Raw genomic sequence first — 18,390 nt, 5'->3', positions numbered from 1 at the left:
GCATTTCAGTGGTGCAATAATAAAACCATAATCACTCACCTGTCTCTGCTGCTTCTTCCTCCAAATCTCTGATGTGGTGAATATTTACAGTCTTGCTGCAAAAAAGCCCCAGTAAATTTTATTACAGGTTGTAGTGAGGAAAAGACATTAAAACACATGGGGAGCAAAAACAGGTTCTGTAATTATATTTTATTGCAACTCCAATGCTTTGTCTGCTCCTGAAGACTCCTTTAGCTAAATTTGTTTCAGACTTTTTTTTCTGTACCAATTAAAAAACACAATAAGCATGTACAGTTTTCTTATTATTTTATTGAAAAGGTACATTTAAAAAAATACACAGACATTTTACTATTATGGATTGCTGATAAAGATGCTCTAAAAGTTAATTCTCTTCTTATTTTTCTTTCTTCCACCTGTTGTCCCCATTATCACATAATGACTTCAGTCTGAGTACTGTGTATTGATTCACCTTTATAAAAGGGTTGGGGAGGTAAGAAGATAGGTGGGGATTTACTGCAACATATTCAGTAAACAGAGAATATGATTAATTATAAATATTTTATGTTCTGTACATTATTGCATTAGGAAGCCACAATGTTATGCAGCATTGTTACAGAGGAAACTAGTTAGAAATGAAGAAAAAAGGATATTTACGTACAAATACATGGATCCATTGTCTTCTTGAACAATGCATGTGAGCTGTGGCAATGTGCAGTTGAAAAGCTTTTTTTTTCTCTTTAAACATTGCTTAGCAACACCAGTGAGGAAACAACAAAAATAAGTTAAATGAAAGTAGCAAACAAGTAGTAATCTTAACTCTATGTTATATGGCTTTCTATTTTTGATTTCTCTAAATCAAGTGTGACACAAAAGAAATAATTAAAAGCTTCAGCGCTGCATTGCTTTCAAACATTTGCACAGAAACTAAAAATGTTAAAATCAGACATGTGATACATCTTTGATACTACACAAGGTACACCAGTACTGGGGCCTAGGACAGCACACAATCCCTGTCAACAAGAACACATGGAAAAAAATTGATGCAATTCTTTACTGAGATGTTATCCATGATCTAGCATTTGGTTCATCTACTTTTTTCCATATTAGATTGTAACCCATTGGTTTTCAGAGAAGTATTTACATAGGTGTGAGTGAGGAAGACCCTAGTTTTCAAGTCTGTCAGGAAAATATTTTATGTTCCTTGATTCCAAGGTGCATCATATACATTAAAAAAAAAGAAAAGAAAAAAATGAATAGATGCATGAATCTTTAATGGTATAAATGTTATGAGCAATTTAATTTTTAAGCAAATCGCACTATTTGGATTAAAAAAATAGAGACAGAGAGAGACTGAGAAAGTTGTCTAGACTCCAAAATGTACTGCCATCAATGATGGATTTTATGATGTGGTTGGATGAGGTGTCCTTCTGGATGCATTGGAAAAGAGAAACACATTTTAAAATCTCGACCCCTTTGCTGCTTTCCTTTTACCCTTTGTACTGGCCATAGTTATCTCTTTTTTACATCAATAAATTAGTATGGTGCAAAAAGTATGGAGGCAGGCGTCGCCCGGATGGGCCCATGGGCTGGCCTCAGGAGAGCTGGTGGTATTGCTGGTGCCTGGAACAGGGATGCAGAGGGCCGGGGAGGAAGGGACAGAGCTGATGAAACAGCTGCAGCTGCAGCAAGAGGAGATGAGAGGAAAGCAGGTGCCAGCGGCTTAATCATGTCCTTCTGGAATGCAAGTTTTGCCTGGAATAAAACACACACAAAAAAAGCAATGTAAATACAGTTCTCCCCATGCCTACTTTTACATGAGGGAAAAAGTGAACTCTGACAGAGCATGCTGTGGCTTTTCACAGATGCCTCATGTCAGCTGCTTAGAAATGCTACCTACATTGTCCTCTTACTCCTAAGGCAATTAAAGCAACCAAATCCTATATTTAAAGACACATAAATCTCGTGAGTCTAGAGACAGTCACACTGATGTTTAGAAGGAAGCATAATTTGCAAGTGAACAACTTTATATAAATTATAACTGTGCATGAAATATTAAAAAAAACATGATTGAGACTTCAATATCAAAAGTCAAATTTTCCACTTGCAAAAATGAATTATAGAAAAGTAGAGTGGTCAAGATGGGAAGCTGGATTAGTCCAGTCAGCTTCTGACCTGACACTGCAGACCTGCTCTATTCAAAGTAGAAATATTTTTTAAGATCAATACCATAAAGAATTTTTCCTGAAATAATTATTACTCAGTTTATGACCTACAATCATTCCTGGTGCTTGTGGTGAAGCAGATAACCAGAAATAAATACATTGTGGTCTCACTGAAAATGGTTTGCACCACAATCACACGTTTGTGGGGAAAAAGATACTCATGTCCTTCCCTTATAACTGGTGGTCTCTTCTTATGTAATAGATTATAAAATTATGTATTACACAAGTGAAGATTAGCGTGTGCAGAACCTATTGAACGGAGAGACTTAGAGAAAGCCTGCAGTATTTGCATTTGCCTCTACACAATTACAAAGACATATTAATATTTCAGCTTTTAAAAGCTTTTCATATGCTTCCTCATGCACACATACATCTCATCTCTCTCTTCCCGACATATAAATTGTTTTTGTGCCATAGGTGGCAAGCACTTTTCTCTAATGAATAAAGTACAGGCTTTATTTATGAGCAAATAAGCATACAAACTGCGCTGTGCTAAAGCCAGCCTGAACCCTGGCTGCAGCTGACCGGCAGAGCCAGCTTGTGGGATTCCTGGAAATGCAGGCGGGTGTGAAAGGGATTGGCTAGGGGCACAGAGACAGGACAGGTGTTTTGATAGCCAGTGACAGACAGCCTGAACAGATAGGCAATCAATTCTCCTAAACACCTGATGACTCTTTTGCACCAACTAATATATCCACACAGCACTCTGTTTTGCTGTATGAAGAGAATGAACCTTAGTATTTTTATATCTTAACATCCTATATCCTTTTCCCTGACCGCATCCATCATAACTGAGAGTTATCTCAGGTGTGCAGAAAGACAGAGTATATCCATTGCTGCTTTCAAGAAGTGCACTAGCCCAGCAGAGCTGATACCTTTCCACAGGGGACATGGTTCATTCCCCATTCCGCTGATTATTCCCTTCTTCCTAGCAGTAAATAATACTCACAGTGTTGTCTGCATACCTTTGACTGGGCAGACAGAATACATAACTATCTTCAAATCTGATCCCCGTGCAGACTCAGCCTGCGGGGGAAGAGAGGCTGCAGAAGCGTCAGGTCTGTCATATTCCTGTCTCTGTGCGGTGGGAGTCCCCAAGGTCACAAACTCGCACAGACAGTGAGGAGAAATAAAAATACTTACTGCTAAAATACTTGGGTTGCGCTGCAGTTTGTTGTAAGGACTATATTTAGGTTTCATAGGCTTTCCTGCAACTCTGTCCTTATGCCTTCGGCTGGAAATGTGCTGAAATAAATATCCTCACATTTAATTAGCTGTTTAAACATTTCTCGGTTTTGAGTTTGAAATTGATTTATCAGCAGGATATGCCTAAGCCCCTGTTTGCAAGATAAAGTAGGTTCTTTAGAGAGAGCAAAAATAAGTTTTGCTAAATTAAACATAACAATTTGAAGCACATCAAACAGAGAATCAGAAACTAATCAAATACAGTGTATTTTGTGATCCAAGACAGACTCTGCAAATTATCGGTATTTTTGTTAGTATCTCCTTTTTCCACTTGAGGAGCTTCAAATCAGGCAGAGCTGTAAGCACTAGGTCATAGGGATATTCAGAAGTAGGAGGTAAATTTCCATCCTGCTCATGCTGTTCAGTTGCATAAATAATTCAATATTAGCTGAAGGAAGAACCATTACCCAGGGATATGTCTACACCATGCAATTTAATGTTATCTTAGAACTAACTAAAATAACAAGGAATGAGAGGACACATCCACACAGCACAGCACATCCAGTTAGAGATTCCCATTTGGGTATCAGCAACACTACGTCTGTATGAGCACAGCGCTGAACCCAGGGCTAATTGACTCAGAGAAGAGCTGCATGTTCATACAGCTACACTGTTAATGATAACATTGTTCTACACAATTCAAACGTATCTGTAGGTTTACCCTCCTGTTGACTGTCCCAAACAAATAGATCTGAGTCACATTTTCCCTCTCATATAGCATTAAAAAGTATTCCAGCAGACTGAAACAGCACTGAAGGAGGAATTCAGGGAATCTCAACACAGAATTTCTTATATGTGGGAGGCTAAAGTTCAACTCTCTCTTGAACCACAGCAAACTTTTAAATGAGATCTCCTATGTAATTCATTGATACTGATACCTCTGCTCTATGACTGTCAAGCCCATTTTTCCCAGCTGAGACAATTAGCTGAACTTGACCTATGATGAACTATTTAGAAATAGTTATGGGATGACAGATAAGAAATAGTAAGTTCACTTAGTATTCACCAAAACATCTTCATGTAGCCCTACATCCCACCTACAATATTGCAATACAGCTAAAACCAACAAAGTAGCTCTAGATACATGCAAACTACCTGTTTAAGTTGAATTTCTGAATTAACATGGACATCACAGATTTCACAATGAAACGTCTTGTTCTGCAGTCCTGACCCTTTGCTGCCATTCTGCACCTTCAGTCGGGATCCAGGCCTAGGGTAAGACTTGATGGGACCAGCACCATTCCGAGCCTCAACCATGGTCTTGTGCTTGGAGCCTAATGGGCAAGGAGATGCAGGTGAGCTCACGATCAGCAGCATAAAAATATGTCCATCAGCCTTGGGACTTTGCAATACATTTATCTTCAAGACAGAATGGTTAAAGTCACCACAGATTGGGACTAATTATTACTCTGTTTTTGTTCAGAGTAATTCCCACTTCCATGATTTAAAGGCAAGCCAGAAGGGTTTGTGCAAAAAGCAAACAACAGACATACTGGACCACTGCCTTGCTGTTTGGGGGCAGTGTGTGACTGTATGGCCAAGTGTTTGCTGCTTATTCTTCTGCCACAATCCATATAGCCAGTGAATCACAAAAAAGGGTATTAGCCTAGAGCGGGACAGGAACCACAGCAATCGCTCAAAACATGCCTAGGAAGAGTAATACTTCAATAAATATCCTCTGATTTGGAAGAAGAAATGGCTGCTTTGTCCATTTCAAGAACGGATTACAGCTGTAAAGCCAGCTTCAATGGTTTGTTAACAAGCTTTACATCACCAGCACACCATCAACACACACAGCAGACAGAGCACATTAGGGATTGCTGCTTGTGGCCTATTAAAGGGAGCATATCTAACAATCATCAGAAGGTTCTAGGACATCTAGGAAATCTAATGAGCCCATCCTGAAATTACCAAAAATATAAAATAACAATAATTACTATAAGTTGTGCCAGCAAAATAACAGATACAAGTGATAGTGAGATGAAATATGAAAAAGAGGGAGAACAGACATTTTAGAAACCTTAGTGCTACAGAAACCACTATGATCATGCTGTGATCCTCACTGGGGAGGTGTGATGGAATCTGATTAGGTAACATGAACTGTAAGGATTTTGTCAACTAAAAACATATAGAGTACATGAAAGACAGTCAAAAATATTATAGAGTGCTCTAATAGAATATCAAACACCACACATGAAATTGTCATTAATGAAACTGGTTTTGTAACTTGACATTGTAAGTTTTAACTAAAAGATTCTTCAGCGAAGTGTGGCTACCAGCTTATTACACTGAATGTTAAAAATTTTAACACACAACTGACTTGTACCATACGGATACTCACCTGTATTGTGGGCTTCTAGTTGTGAAAGGGAATTCACAGCCACTTTGCATAATGAACAGTAAAGTAGTTTTTTGGCTTTTTCCTCTTCTGACTCAGTAACTGTGTTAGCAGCTCCATTCGTGCTCTTGGTGGATGAGGCAGGTGCTAAAGGTGCCACTGCTGCCACTCCAGGTTTGGGAAGAAAAGGACCCGCTTCTGTATTGGACTGCTGACTTGCACTATTGGGTTTTGCTTTCCCTTTATCTTCTAAAAGAAGCAAAATACATATGTAATAATATGCTACAAACAAAAAAATCATACAGTAACAGTCCTGTGGATTTAGTGAACCTAACACAACAGGGGCCTAATTCATTTCATTTTATAAAAGAGAGCAACCCCTTTGTGTAATCTGACAAAAGGGGTGATTTTCCTGTTTTTAAGGTTACCAGTGAATACTAATGACTTCAAAAAATTCATGTCACTGTTGTTGCTGTCATGCTGCAGGTATTGCCAGTTGAAAGAAGCCCAAGAAAGCCCAAAGGCAGACAGGCTTAGGGACTGCATAGCACTCAGAAAAACATGCAAGGCTTTGCACTGGGTATTACAAAAATATTTCTCAAGAACAGTACATTTGCCTTTTGAAGGGGTCAAGTTTCTCAAAGTCACTGGGCGGACACTGAAAGGCTCCAGCGCCATTTTGACATGATATCCCTCATTTCAGTTACAGGAATTGATTATGGTAACTACACGACACACATGAACATGGCTGCTAATATTTTTAAGTTTTTCCAAGAACAATTCCCCATATATCTGTAGATCAGATGGCTTCATGTGCCTTCAGTGCATTCCTGTATCACTTCACAAGCATGAGTCAATCTGTGCTCCTACGAGACAGGCAGGTATTACTTCATTTTGCAGATGGCAATCACAAAGCAAGATATTAAATGTCCCAACTGTGCCTAAAGAGGAACTTTGTGCCAGAGCCAATATTCAAATGCTCCCTACAAGTGCTGTCCACAAGAGCTCATTGCATTTTAAACTATTCAATTGCAGGCCTTGTGACCACAAGCCGTATTAGTTGCCAAGAGTAAAACAAGCTCCACCTATAAAAAACATAGGATGAGAGGGAGACAGTGCAGTGGTGATAGTATGAGCAACCCTGACAAAATGGACATGAGAAATGATTGAGTTGTCACTCTGAACAACAGGAATCAAATTTTATTATCTAAGCAAGTACATTACCTATATAAGAGCAACCCCTTAAAAACTACTTATATCCCATTTGAAACCCCTGGCATAGTTTTAAATTGTTTTAAATAGTTTTAAACTGTCTTAAAAATCTAGGTTCTATTTTGAGCATTTATTTTTAAACATGGATCCTTGCACTTTATGTTTACAGCTACAAGACTCTGTTTTAACATGATTCTGTGTATCAGGCCAATGTTGCTACCAAGAATTCTGAAAACAGGATTGTACCCACTCAAACAAACACTTGAGAGCGTGTATGATCTATGAACAGCCATTCTGAAACTAAAACCCACAGTTGTTGGCATATTTCCCAGAAGAGCACTGTAGTACATCAATTTTAGATTGTTATAAATGAGGAGAAAGAAAATTCTAATAAAACAACTATTATTTTTAAAAATAGCAATAAAAATACTTTGAAATTACGCAATATGAACAGTACTAAACACTGAAAATGGTCAAGTACAAAGACTATGATTAGGACCAAATTAATGTTAAAACCAGATTCTGAAGGTATTTTGATGGATAAAGTATGACAAAAGAAACTGATATTAAATTGTACTTCATAGGCTATTCAATTTTAAAGTCTGACAGTAATAAGTCACATCTGCAAAAATCTAGAACACTTTATGTGAGCCATGAGTCTTCATAAAATACAGTTTTAATAAATAGCATTTGCTAGCATTTTAAATTAAAGAGTTTTCAATACGGAAAATTCTCAGACTTGCTAATATCTACAAATAAAACACACTGAACAGTTGCCATTTGCGAATTCACGTTACAGAAAAATAGACTTCTTGTTGTTGTTGTATGCAATATTATGCCAGACTGCAAAAGGCACAACACCAGGACATATGCAAACCTGAGTGGAATAAAGGAATGTTCCTCAGTATTTTGCATTTCAGGCCTTAAAAGAAAAATACACCTGCAGAACTGCAAGCCGTATGCTACACTACTGACTACACTTCTAGTTTGGGTTTGGATTTTTATGTTGTTTCCCATATATTTTTTTTAATGTAAGCATAAAAACTCAGTGCTTTTGAAACATCTCCTAGAGGTAGAAGTCATCTCCTGCAGTGAGTGAGAGAGCAGGTGGCAGGGGGCAGCAGGAACAGCAGATGATGGGCGCAAGGCGGACCCCTGGCCTGAGAGACACCCCCGCGCTGCGAGCACACACTCACACTCCTGCCTGCAGCCACTGCCTGCACTGTTCTCACTGACCACAACAAGAAGGAGCAGATTTTTATTTCTTTGTTTTGCCATCGAGTGTCTGCAGAGTGAGATCCCAAGACACAGAAGATGATCCATTTTACGCAGGTCACCAATTACCATCACAGACTGATGGTTTTCCAATGTTGAATTTAACAGCTGATTGAAAAATTACAGATTTCACTTCTCACCTAGCTGGCCACCAGGTGATGTAGTAAGTAGGGTTTTACATTCCCTAGATTTACAGTGTTTTCACTATTTATAATACAAAGCAATTCTAGAGTATACAATGTGTAACAAACTAACAAGAAACTTCCAGAAAACTAGAGATAAGTTACCAGCATCCAGCTGGGCTCAATTCTGCCAGTATCACAGCTTTTGGAAAGAACCTCAGTTCACATAATAACTCCATCATTTGGAAAGCTTCCTGAAGCAAATAAGCTCTTCATCGATGGGGATGTATAAGGAGAGACATACGCCCCTCTATGAATTAATGTTTCCTTCCACCATTCTAAATGTTTAATGCAGAACATCTTCAAAGATCATAATTGTAAGGTTATTATACAGTTTAACTCCCACAGAAAGTACACAGAGCTAAGTGCATATTTGTCACTGCAGTGGGGCCAGAACTGGGTTTTCCTGGCTTCTAAAATCAGAAAATTGCACTTCTCCAAATGGGCTTTTGATAACAGCTTATTGTTTTCAATCCACAGAATTCAAAACACCATTACTTAAAGTTTTATGTGTGAGACAGAAATGCCAAGTATTCAATCATGCAAAGCACAGGAAATGCAAATTGCATGTATATACAAACCACAAAGAAGATTATTCTTTTTTTTTCTACTTATAGCACAGAGCTAACAAATAATATCTGCACTCAAAAATCAAAAAATGTAACTGTTAATGGTTGCATGCCATATTTCCAAACGATAATCACCTTATAAAATACATGTGGATGGTGAAACACAGCTGTAGGATTATAGTCCTCTTGCTATTTCTGAAGGCAAGTATTATTGAGAATAGGCTCAAACTTGCTCTGATCTCCACCTGGGCTGAGACCAACAGAGCAAGAGCCCAAATGAGTGCAGAAGTGAGTCCATCCTGCCCCAGACCACTGACACAGCAGCTTCTGCTGCATGAGCACAGCTGGAAGCATTAGACCATGGCGATAGAAGCCTCTTCCCTGAAAGCAGTAGCTGTGATTCAACCCGCATCAGGTCAGGTTGAAATGCTCACATCAAAACTCACGTGCAAGAGGTTAATTTAAAATCTAATTTGTACTGTTACACTGTATCTGACTACGTTCCTTTTCCATTTAAAAAAGCCATACTTCATCTGTGTTAAATTCTTGTCTTTAAATTAAGTCTTCTTCAAGATTCCAGAAAAGTAAATTGATGACTCAGGTTCTTACTGAAGCCTGAATTTATTTTGAAGTAGAGCCCAGGGAAAAAAACTAAAGCAAGCTAATTAAGTATTGCTTTGGGCTCAGTAATATCATGCTTTTGTCACCCATTACATTGTTTTAATTCTGCTTTGAAGTTTATTTCATGTATTTCTGCTTGTTTGACTCACGCTTGTGTCAGCTCCATGTTAAAATTCAATCTGACCAGTCACTTTGACTATATGTACCAAGGTCAGGACACTGCATGATAACACCTGACAGGTTCAAATCTACAAGTTCTACCTCCCAACAGAAGACCAGCTGGACTGACTTACCAACCTTTGCAGGTCACACGACTCTCACTATAGTTGCTATGGCACAATTCATAGGACCTACCTATTAATGCTGAAGTCCTAGTCCAGCTAAGTGAAGGGGTTTTACTTCCTAGTCCCAAAAGGGGCAAAAATGTTACTGTAAAACTTCTTCCCAATGACAAACAACCTCCATCTCCTCTATTCAATTATTTTCTTTCCTGGTAAAAAACTGAATATGAGCACTCTGCCCCAGCTCATAGTCCAGTGATCAATGCAAACCATGAAGAAAGTAAATAGATATTTTTTATCTTACTAACCATTCCATTAAGCAGTTTGGTTTATAAGGCACCTTTAAGAGACTGTACTTATTTTACTTTGTGATTTGTGTGAAGTGTTTCCGATTTTATAACATATATATATTTACATGTTATAAATATATATTTTACAATTATCTCATACCATACTAAATTGTGCCTATAGGCATTGATTTCTATAGCCAGGAAATAGACCTTTTGAAGTGAGAGTGATGATTTGGTGCCTGTTAGGAAGAAGTTCTAATTTGTACTTCCTGACGATATCATACATGCTATTTTCAACAAAAAAAGTTACTTAAAATTCAAATTCTTAATTCAGAATTTACATTCTTGATAAAAATAAAAACAATGAGAATTCTAAATCTCATTAATAAATCTAGAATGTCAATGGAACAAGTTTTTCTGTATCAATAAGATCCACTGCTACTAACACCCCACAACACACCTATCTGCACAGTTATCACTGATGATATACAAAACAACTTTGCAATAAACTTCTGTTCCACAACAGCTTATTCAAATAGCAGCTGGAATTAAAATATTATCCAAGGTACACATGATACGTGATACACTTGCAAGAACCCTTTCCAATACGTATTCTAAAATCTTTTAGATATGAAATTTGGCTATGGTCCTAATAACCCTTACAAAACTGTCATGTAAATTTTCTGCCAGTATATAATAAATAAATAAACTTGCTCTTACTGTAACAGTAACAGAAGACATAATATTTCAATTACTGAAAATATTGTGTGTGTATCTGCATGTGATGAAAAGTATAGCTTTGCACCTGCCTGCTTCTCTTCTCCACCAGAAACTGGGACCATTGCCCACGACTTGTGCTGAAAGCTGAGCATGCAGACAGTAAAGGATCCTGGGATAGAGAACAGCTGCCCAGCACAGCCCTGATTGCGATGGAGGAGGCTCCCCACCAGGAAGAGACCATGCCATGCTTATCACCACCCACCACCAGGCTTCAGCTTCCCACCTTTCCTTGTGCCAGGTCCTTTTCTGCATGCCCCAGCTTCAGGCACTGAATGGCAGCCGTACACAAAGTACAGCAAAAGGGCAGCACAGACACTGCAAAGTGGCCATGGCTGCTCTACAACCCTACACTGAGGCTCTTTTGAGAGATTTGCTCATTTGCCATCCTAGATATAGAAATCTGCTTTTATATTTCTTTTACCTGCTCACACAACAGAACACATTGCCAAGTTAGAAGAGAGCATAATGGACAAATTATTTTTGGCAGTAAGATATTTATTATTCTCTGTTGCAGAGGTAAGGAAGTAGTAAACACTTGTGCTTCTTTTCTTCTTGAAAAACACGAAGGAAAGAGCCATGCAATTTTCAGTGCAATTTCCAACCTAAACCAGCCACGTAATTTTGTTGCTCTGCTAGGGAAACACGGCAACAAAATAATTTACTGTGTAACTCAATCATGGTATGGTCATCAAGGCTATACAACTGGTGAGCAGAAATGACGCACAGTTAGGTGAAAAGCCTTTGTTTCAATCAGCCTTGTTTATGCTGGTATGTTACAATACCACATCACTACTGAAAGAACTTTTTAAAAACATGAGCAACCTGATGATTCTAAACACTTTCAATTAACTTCTGACTCTGTCACTTCCTATGGTAACTAAAACCAAAAGTGATTTCTGAAAGGAGACATTCATGTTTTACTTATGGGATATTGAAAGTGTGGTGCGAAGATTGTCTTATGATAGCCTTGAGTTCACATAAATTGTGCTACAGGGACCTACTATTAGTTTGAAGTGTTGATTTTAGAGAATAAAACAAACATATCTCCAAAACTGGTAAAGCTGTGAGTAAAACAGATTTTCAGGTTCTCCCTATAATTTCAACAACTCCAAATATGCTTGTGAATATTGGGTTGCATTAAACAACCTTTGAAGTCCACAGTGGTCACAGAATGGGACAAGGAAATCAATGAGATTGCCAGCTGATTGTATTACATGCTCTTTCCCTGATCGACTGTGTGGGAAAGGTAAAATCAGTTGCATTAATTACAGTGGTAGACAATCCAAGAAATTTTGCTGAAAAGCTTATCACTGTAGCTAAACTGGCATCAATAAACACAAAGTAAAAGTGTGTCTATTGGAAAATAAAATTCTCAGTTTAAATTTAACATGTTAAATACCTGGCACATCTGACACAAATCTAAAAAGTGACACATGTCCCACTACATTCTTTTTCCTACACTTCTTTATGACGATGCTGAAGAGAGGCGAGTTACTTGATATTACTCAAATATAGTGTTTGACCTCTCTGTTCTAAGCTTTCTGCACACAAAACAAGGTGGCCCCCAGACCAAGTGATGTTCAGTTTAAGAGCAGAGACGACAGCTGCAGACAGACAGGTACGAAATCACAGAGACAGAACAACTAACACGGGGACAGGTGTGGCAGTCAAACTTCTCACAAGTTTTTTTCTGTTTTTCAGTCCACCACAGTCAAAGAGAAATTTTCAGAGTTGAGAATAACAGAAGGAAGTTTGGCAGCTAATTGCAGAGAACTCTTCACAAATAGGCCCAGGAAAAGCGGGAAGCTGTATTGGAAGCTGTTTTTAATGGTTGATGGGTGGTAGGTGCAAGACAGCATTTTGAAATATATTACAGAAGACATACAAAGGTATGGAGAGCTTTGAAAGTGAAGGACATAAATTTGGAGGGAAAAAATCAGTAGCTTTACCTGTACCACAGAAATATTATAACAAAATTTGCAGCATTCAAAACAAAAACATTAAAAGTAAAGAGATCACAGTCAAAGAGGTCACAAGCCTGGTTGAATGTAATTAAGGGAGACATTAAGAAACCAAACCAAATTAAAATCAAGGTGGGGAAAACTTATTTAGTCACACTGTACTTGTAGTACTGCCTAACCAAACCTTAGGATCTACCCTGGGACACAGGTCGGGGAACAGAGAACATCCTCAAGTCATTACACTGGAAACAATAGCTGCTCTACATCTCTTTGCCCTGAAATAAGATATGGAGGGAGAAGATGATCAATGAGTGAATTAATAAGATGACAAGAAGGGCCTCCTTCAATCTATTAGCAGAAAAGCTACTGAATAGAAAGTCAGACAATAGCTCCGGTAAGAAAAGCAAGTTTCAAAATGTTGTGCTTCACAGAAAGTCTTATCTTATTCTGGTTCACACTACTATAGAGGAATAAAGCACACACACAATTACTTCTTATGAAGAAGATGAACACTATGAGTAATATATGCCATAAAGACAATAGCAGGAGAGCAATTAAGTCATTAATGGTCACAACCTTTACAGAATTTTAAGTACTCTGGCCTGCATCTCAGCATCACTCAAAAAAACCCCAACAAAACAAATAACAAAGAGCATTAGGTTATTTCTTGACACTCATTAAGACATAGTTAGCTAAGTTTGATAAGGTATTTTAAAATCTTTTTTGTTTTATCTCCACACTTGCTGAATAATGAGACTCTAATGGCTGTCAGACAAAATACCTACTTTCTCACCAGTTGTGCAGTCTACTGAGAAATGAGGCTGAAAAACCCGTAGGGCTGTGTTCTAGAAAAATTCCACTGCAAACCTACATTCAAATCATACAGCACAGTGTATCTATTAACCCTTTGGTTACCTTTACTTTTTGTAAAATCTTTTTTCTTGCACTTCAGGCTGTGCAAAAAACAGCTAAGTTTTACATAATGAAATAAATCTGTTTGTCACATTCTAAAGAGAACTAATTTTCTCTCTATACAAAGATGAGAAACAATTAGAAACTATAAATATAAAGCTTTTCATCTCAAACACAAATGTGCCCTGAAGTAAGCTACAACATATTTTCTCAAGATACTGAAGCTACATCAGGAAATGTCTGGGATGGCTGTGCAATAATAGGTGAACTTGGTAGCTAGACTGATTATTTGATTAACTGCATCACTTCTCTCCAACAGGCTGAGCCAAAGCTATCTTTTTTCACTTCAGAAGTATTGCTTGTATGGCTACGGTACAGCAGTGATGTTGACAATTTTTTAGGTACTTTATTTCTGATCTGGTGTACCAAAGACTCTTACAAAGGAAGTTGTGTTTTTTTCAGAGTACAAAAATGTTTGTAACTGATCAGATTAAAGATGTAATGTTACAAAGGTTTGCAATTTTGAATGGTTTTAATTTTTATGAAAGTGGATTGATGAGAACTAGAAAATATTCAGAAGTACACATAGTTCTGCAAGTGTGAAACCTTGCCCTGCAAAATCTATTTCTGTACCTATTTGTACACCTTCCGGAACTGAGAATGCCTGTTGCTCCAATTACCAGAGTGTCTGAGATGATCCTGCTGTATTGCCTATGATTTTTAATCAATTCCTTGCACAGTTTGAGATTCTTAGGGGATTGGTTTAGGTTGGCTGGCTGGTGTTTTAGATCTGTTTTACAGAGTAAGATCAAGAAAAATCTGTATGCACTCACCAGGGCGGACGAAAAAAAACAACAAAAAGAAAGGTATTTTGGCATGCACATAAAAAGCATATAGCAAAATAACTATGCAAAAATTGTTATGTATCGACAAAGGGCATTCACATTTCAAAAAGCCTCTTATTTAATATTTCAACACAATGCAATTTCTCTGTGCAAAAGCAAGAGGAATAAGAAGGGTTGATTTTGCACTGTTAGCCAAAATGCAGGAGTGTATGTAGTATGTCTGGAGAAAACAAACTAACTTCTAACACTCACTTAAGGCAATATGTGTAGTGTCTCCATGTCACCTGCTTGTCTTCAACCATTTTTTACAGAATGCAGGTTATATCAGATTTGTCTTTTCCTCATCTGTAAAGAGATTATTACAAATCCCAGCTTCTCTGTCCCCTCCTCCCCTTCTCCCACCCCAGTTTTTAGACTTAATAGGGTGAACAGATAATTATGCTGAATGCAGTATGTTACTTCCAGAGAAAATCAACTTGTCTACAAACACCAATTCAGAGCAATTTCCTAGTGTATAGTACCAACATCTACTTTCTCAGTGACACATTGATAGGTTGAGAAAACTCTCACTAGAAGTTTGTTCATAAAACTCATCAAGATCAGGAGCACTATGGTGCTGGAAACAAGGTGGATCTAAAACATAGCTAGCAAGTGTGAATGTTAATTTAAAGAGTATCCATAATGTGAGACCACCCAAAAGCTTAGTCTTCCTGGGTCCCGTTGCTGTATAGCTAGGTAAATTTACTTTCATCTTTTCTGAGCTATGCCAGTCTGTTTTGGCTGAAATGGAAAAATCTCCAAGCTGGAAAATTATAATACAGCGTGGGCCAAGCTTGAAATACAGTATAAGATCTGCTATTACGAAATGTGACTCTCCTCTGGGTAAGAGTAAATTATTTTTGCTAGTTATACACTTATCTCTTTCTGACACCAGACATCTATTATTTTGAAAATATTTTATACTTGCATTCCAGACTCTGTTACATTTTTTTTAGAGGTCCTGGAATGCAAACTTTCTATACTATTGCATTGTCTTTTAAACTTTCTAATAATGTAGGAATGCTTAGAAAAATAACTTTCAACAAACATACTGTATTCTGCCCAGACATCCTTCACTTCTATATAGTCTTGGTTCATCTTCTCAACTATAACATTGGCTCATCTATTTATGAATCTGAAATACATTACTAGAAACACATTTCACTTGTGGTTTGTACAAACCAAAATACTTAAAACTCTACCCACAGATGCTGAAGTGTGTTGGAACTCAATACAAAATTTATGGGTCTCTGAATAATAGAGTCAAGGAGAATTGACAAACTGTAGGCAAGTACAGTCTCATGGGCTGAACTACTTACTCAGTACTTGCCCAAGCAGAACTGCCACTGAAGTCAGCTATGAAACACTCATCTTCATTTTGGTTAAATGACATCTATAATTGTTCATTCTTCCCAACTTCTGTAGAAGGTTTGCCTGAGGACTGTCAGTATTCAGTCATGCCCTCAAGATTTGACAAATAAATTGCATTTCAAATATAACTTGTCTAACAAACATCAAAATATTTTCACTCTCCTTGAAAACAAGTAATAAGGAAATAATGAGTAGTCTAATGTTTGTATAAATAATTTTTATACTATAAGAAATGTAGGATATTTCCACCTTCACTGATGGGAGGGAGGAGGTAGAGAAAAGGAAGTAAAGTCAAGCCCAGGAAGGTGGCGGGGGGGGAGGTGTTCTTTTTTAATATTTGGATTTACCTCTCATTATCCTACTCTGATTTGATTGGTATTAAATTCAACTAACTTCCCCGAGTCAAGTTTGTTTTGTCTGTGACAATAATGTGTGAGTGGTCTCTCCCTGTCCTTATCTCAACTCATGAGTCTTTTGCTGTATTTTCTCTCCTCTGTCCAGGATGAGGCAAATGATAGAGCAGCTTTGGTGAGTACCTGGCTTCCAGCCAAGGTCAACCCACCACAACATTCTCCTTAAAAAGGTAAAAAAATAGAATATATATCCCTTTTAGGGGCAAAATCAAAGCATCCTGAAGCAACAGCAGTGGGCCTGACCTATTCTCTTACATTTGGACACTAAATTCACACCAAGGCTCTGAGAAAAGGAGAAAACCTAATTTTTGCAGACTCGACACATCCTTTAACTTTGGCATAACTGGACACAGACAAAACTTTATTTATTCAACTACCAATTGTATGAGTCATCATCAGAATCCTGTTATTTATTATCTGATAACAGTGAAAAATACATGTCTGGCCTCAGAAGAACTGCCTTATTTCTTTGCTTTAATGGTTTTTTTAAAAGTATTAAGTACAGATAAAGCTCTCTCTGCCAGGCTTGTTAAAAAAAAAAAATCAACAGAACCAGCACATGTCTTTTTAGGAAAATTTCCACTCTAGTCGATTTAAAGGGCTAATTTCAGTCCTACATAAATAAAGAGCATTTCCATTGATCTGGCTTTCTTACTCATCTAAAAACAAAACTACAGTTTGGTTCTCAAAGTAAATGTTTCTTATGCAAATAATACTGCCATTCAGCATCAAAATAATAACTATCTAAAGGTGATAAAAGGGCATATTTTATTTCTCTCATTTGCAACTTTTACAAAATCTCATTAACTCTTACTTTTTAGGACACTTCTGGATCATCTTCCTTCCTAATAGAAAACTTCAAAGCAGATTAGTGATATTGGTATCTCACAGTCTCAACTCTTTTTTTGCCAGATGTTTCTTTTTTGTCTCATTTTCTTCCCTTCTCTATTTCCTTACCTGAAGACTCAAGAACCCTTATGTTTTAAAGACAATGATGAGTAAAGAATGATGTGATACATACTAGTTCTGATAGTGCCACCTCTCTGGTATTATGTCCTCTATGGAAATATACATACATACATATCTGCTAGTAATTTTTGTTATTTCATATTCATCTTATTATCATTCCATTACCATTCCATCCTCTTTGGATATTCAATATCATTAACAGAACAAACAAGAAAAATAGATGCCTGACTTCACAATACAAAAGAGGTGCTGAAAGATTCAGTGTAGATAAATGGATTCTTTAAATGACCACATATATCTAGCTGAAAAAACCCCAAAACAACCAGTAGCTGAGAGCATCCCTGGGCCTGTTCCCACTGTCCAGCAACAGCAGTAGAGTCAATCTTGCTTGGCCAAATACCTATCTTTACCTCTCCTCCCAAAAAACCAAAACTTTGTATAATTTTATGGATGCTAATAAAAAAATGCTATGAGACTCAAGTTCTAAAGACTTGAATACGTAAGAGTAATAGAGGTATATAGTTTTAATGATACAGGACACATGAATGCACTGGCATCCAAAAGAGTCTTATTTCATCATACAATGTATTTTGATCCAAAGCTTATGTTTACTTTACAGCAGGAAAAGTTTACCATTCCTTCAAAACAAAATCCTGCTTGCATGCATTTCTGATTGATATAACCACTGAAGAGAGAAAAGATTGACCTTTTCCAATTTGAACAGGAATTGCAATAGCTCATCAATGTAATTGTGTCAGCTGCAGAGTTTATTCTTCAGTTAATGGCACCTACCACCAACTTGCAGTAGAGGTGCAGAAATTGAAACGTGCTTGTTAGCATTATTATAGACAGACCAAAGATTTCC

The 18,390-nt window shown here is 37.4% G+C and overlaps 1 protein-coding gene across 10 annotated transcripts in view; it reads right to left on the bottom strand.

Moving 5' to 3' along the window:
• Positions 1-290: 290 nt before the first annotated feature.
• ZNF385B (zinc finger protein 385B) overlaps positions 291-18,390 on the bottom strand; it is a 167,146-nt gene continuing 149,046 nt past the window's right edge. For all 10 annotated transcript variants that reach the window (XM_017838836.1, XM_017838860.1, XM_017838843.1 and 7 more), the window contains 4 exons: positions 5,809-6,054; positions 4,563-4,741; positions 3,366-3,467; positions 291-1,752 (listed from right to left, as the gene is read on the bottom strand). In XM_017838836.1, the coding sequence (XP_017694325.1) occupies positions 1,534-1,752; positions 3,366-3,467; positions 4,563-4,741; positions 5,809-6,054 (746 nt within the window). In that variant the 3' untranslated portion in view covers positions 291-1,533. The remainder of the gene's footprint in view (positions 1,753-3,365; positions 3,468-4,562; positions 4,742-5,808; positions 6,055-18,390) is intronic.

This window comes from Lepidothrix coronata, unplaced genomic scaffold (genome assembly GCF_001604755.1).
Source record: "Lepidothrix coronata isolate B3197 unplaced genomic scaffold, Lepidothrix_coronata-1.0 Scaffold7, whole genome shotgun sequence".
Classification (NCBI taxonomy): Eukaryota; Metazoa; Chordata; class Aves; order Passeriformes; family Pipridae; genus Lepidothrix; species Lepidothrix coronata.
The sequence above is the reverse complement of the archived record's forward strand: the minus strand, read 5'-3'. Positions and strand labels throughout refer to the sequence as shown.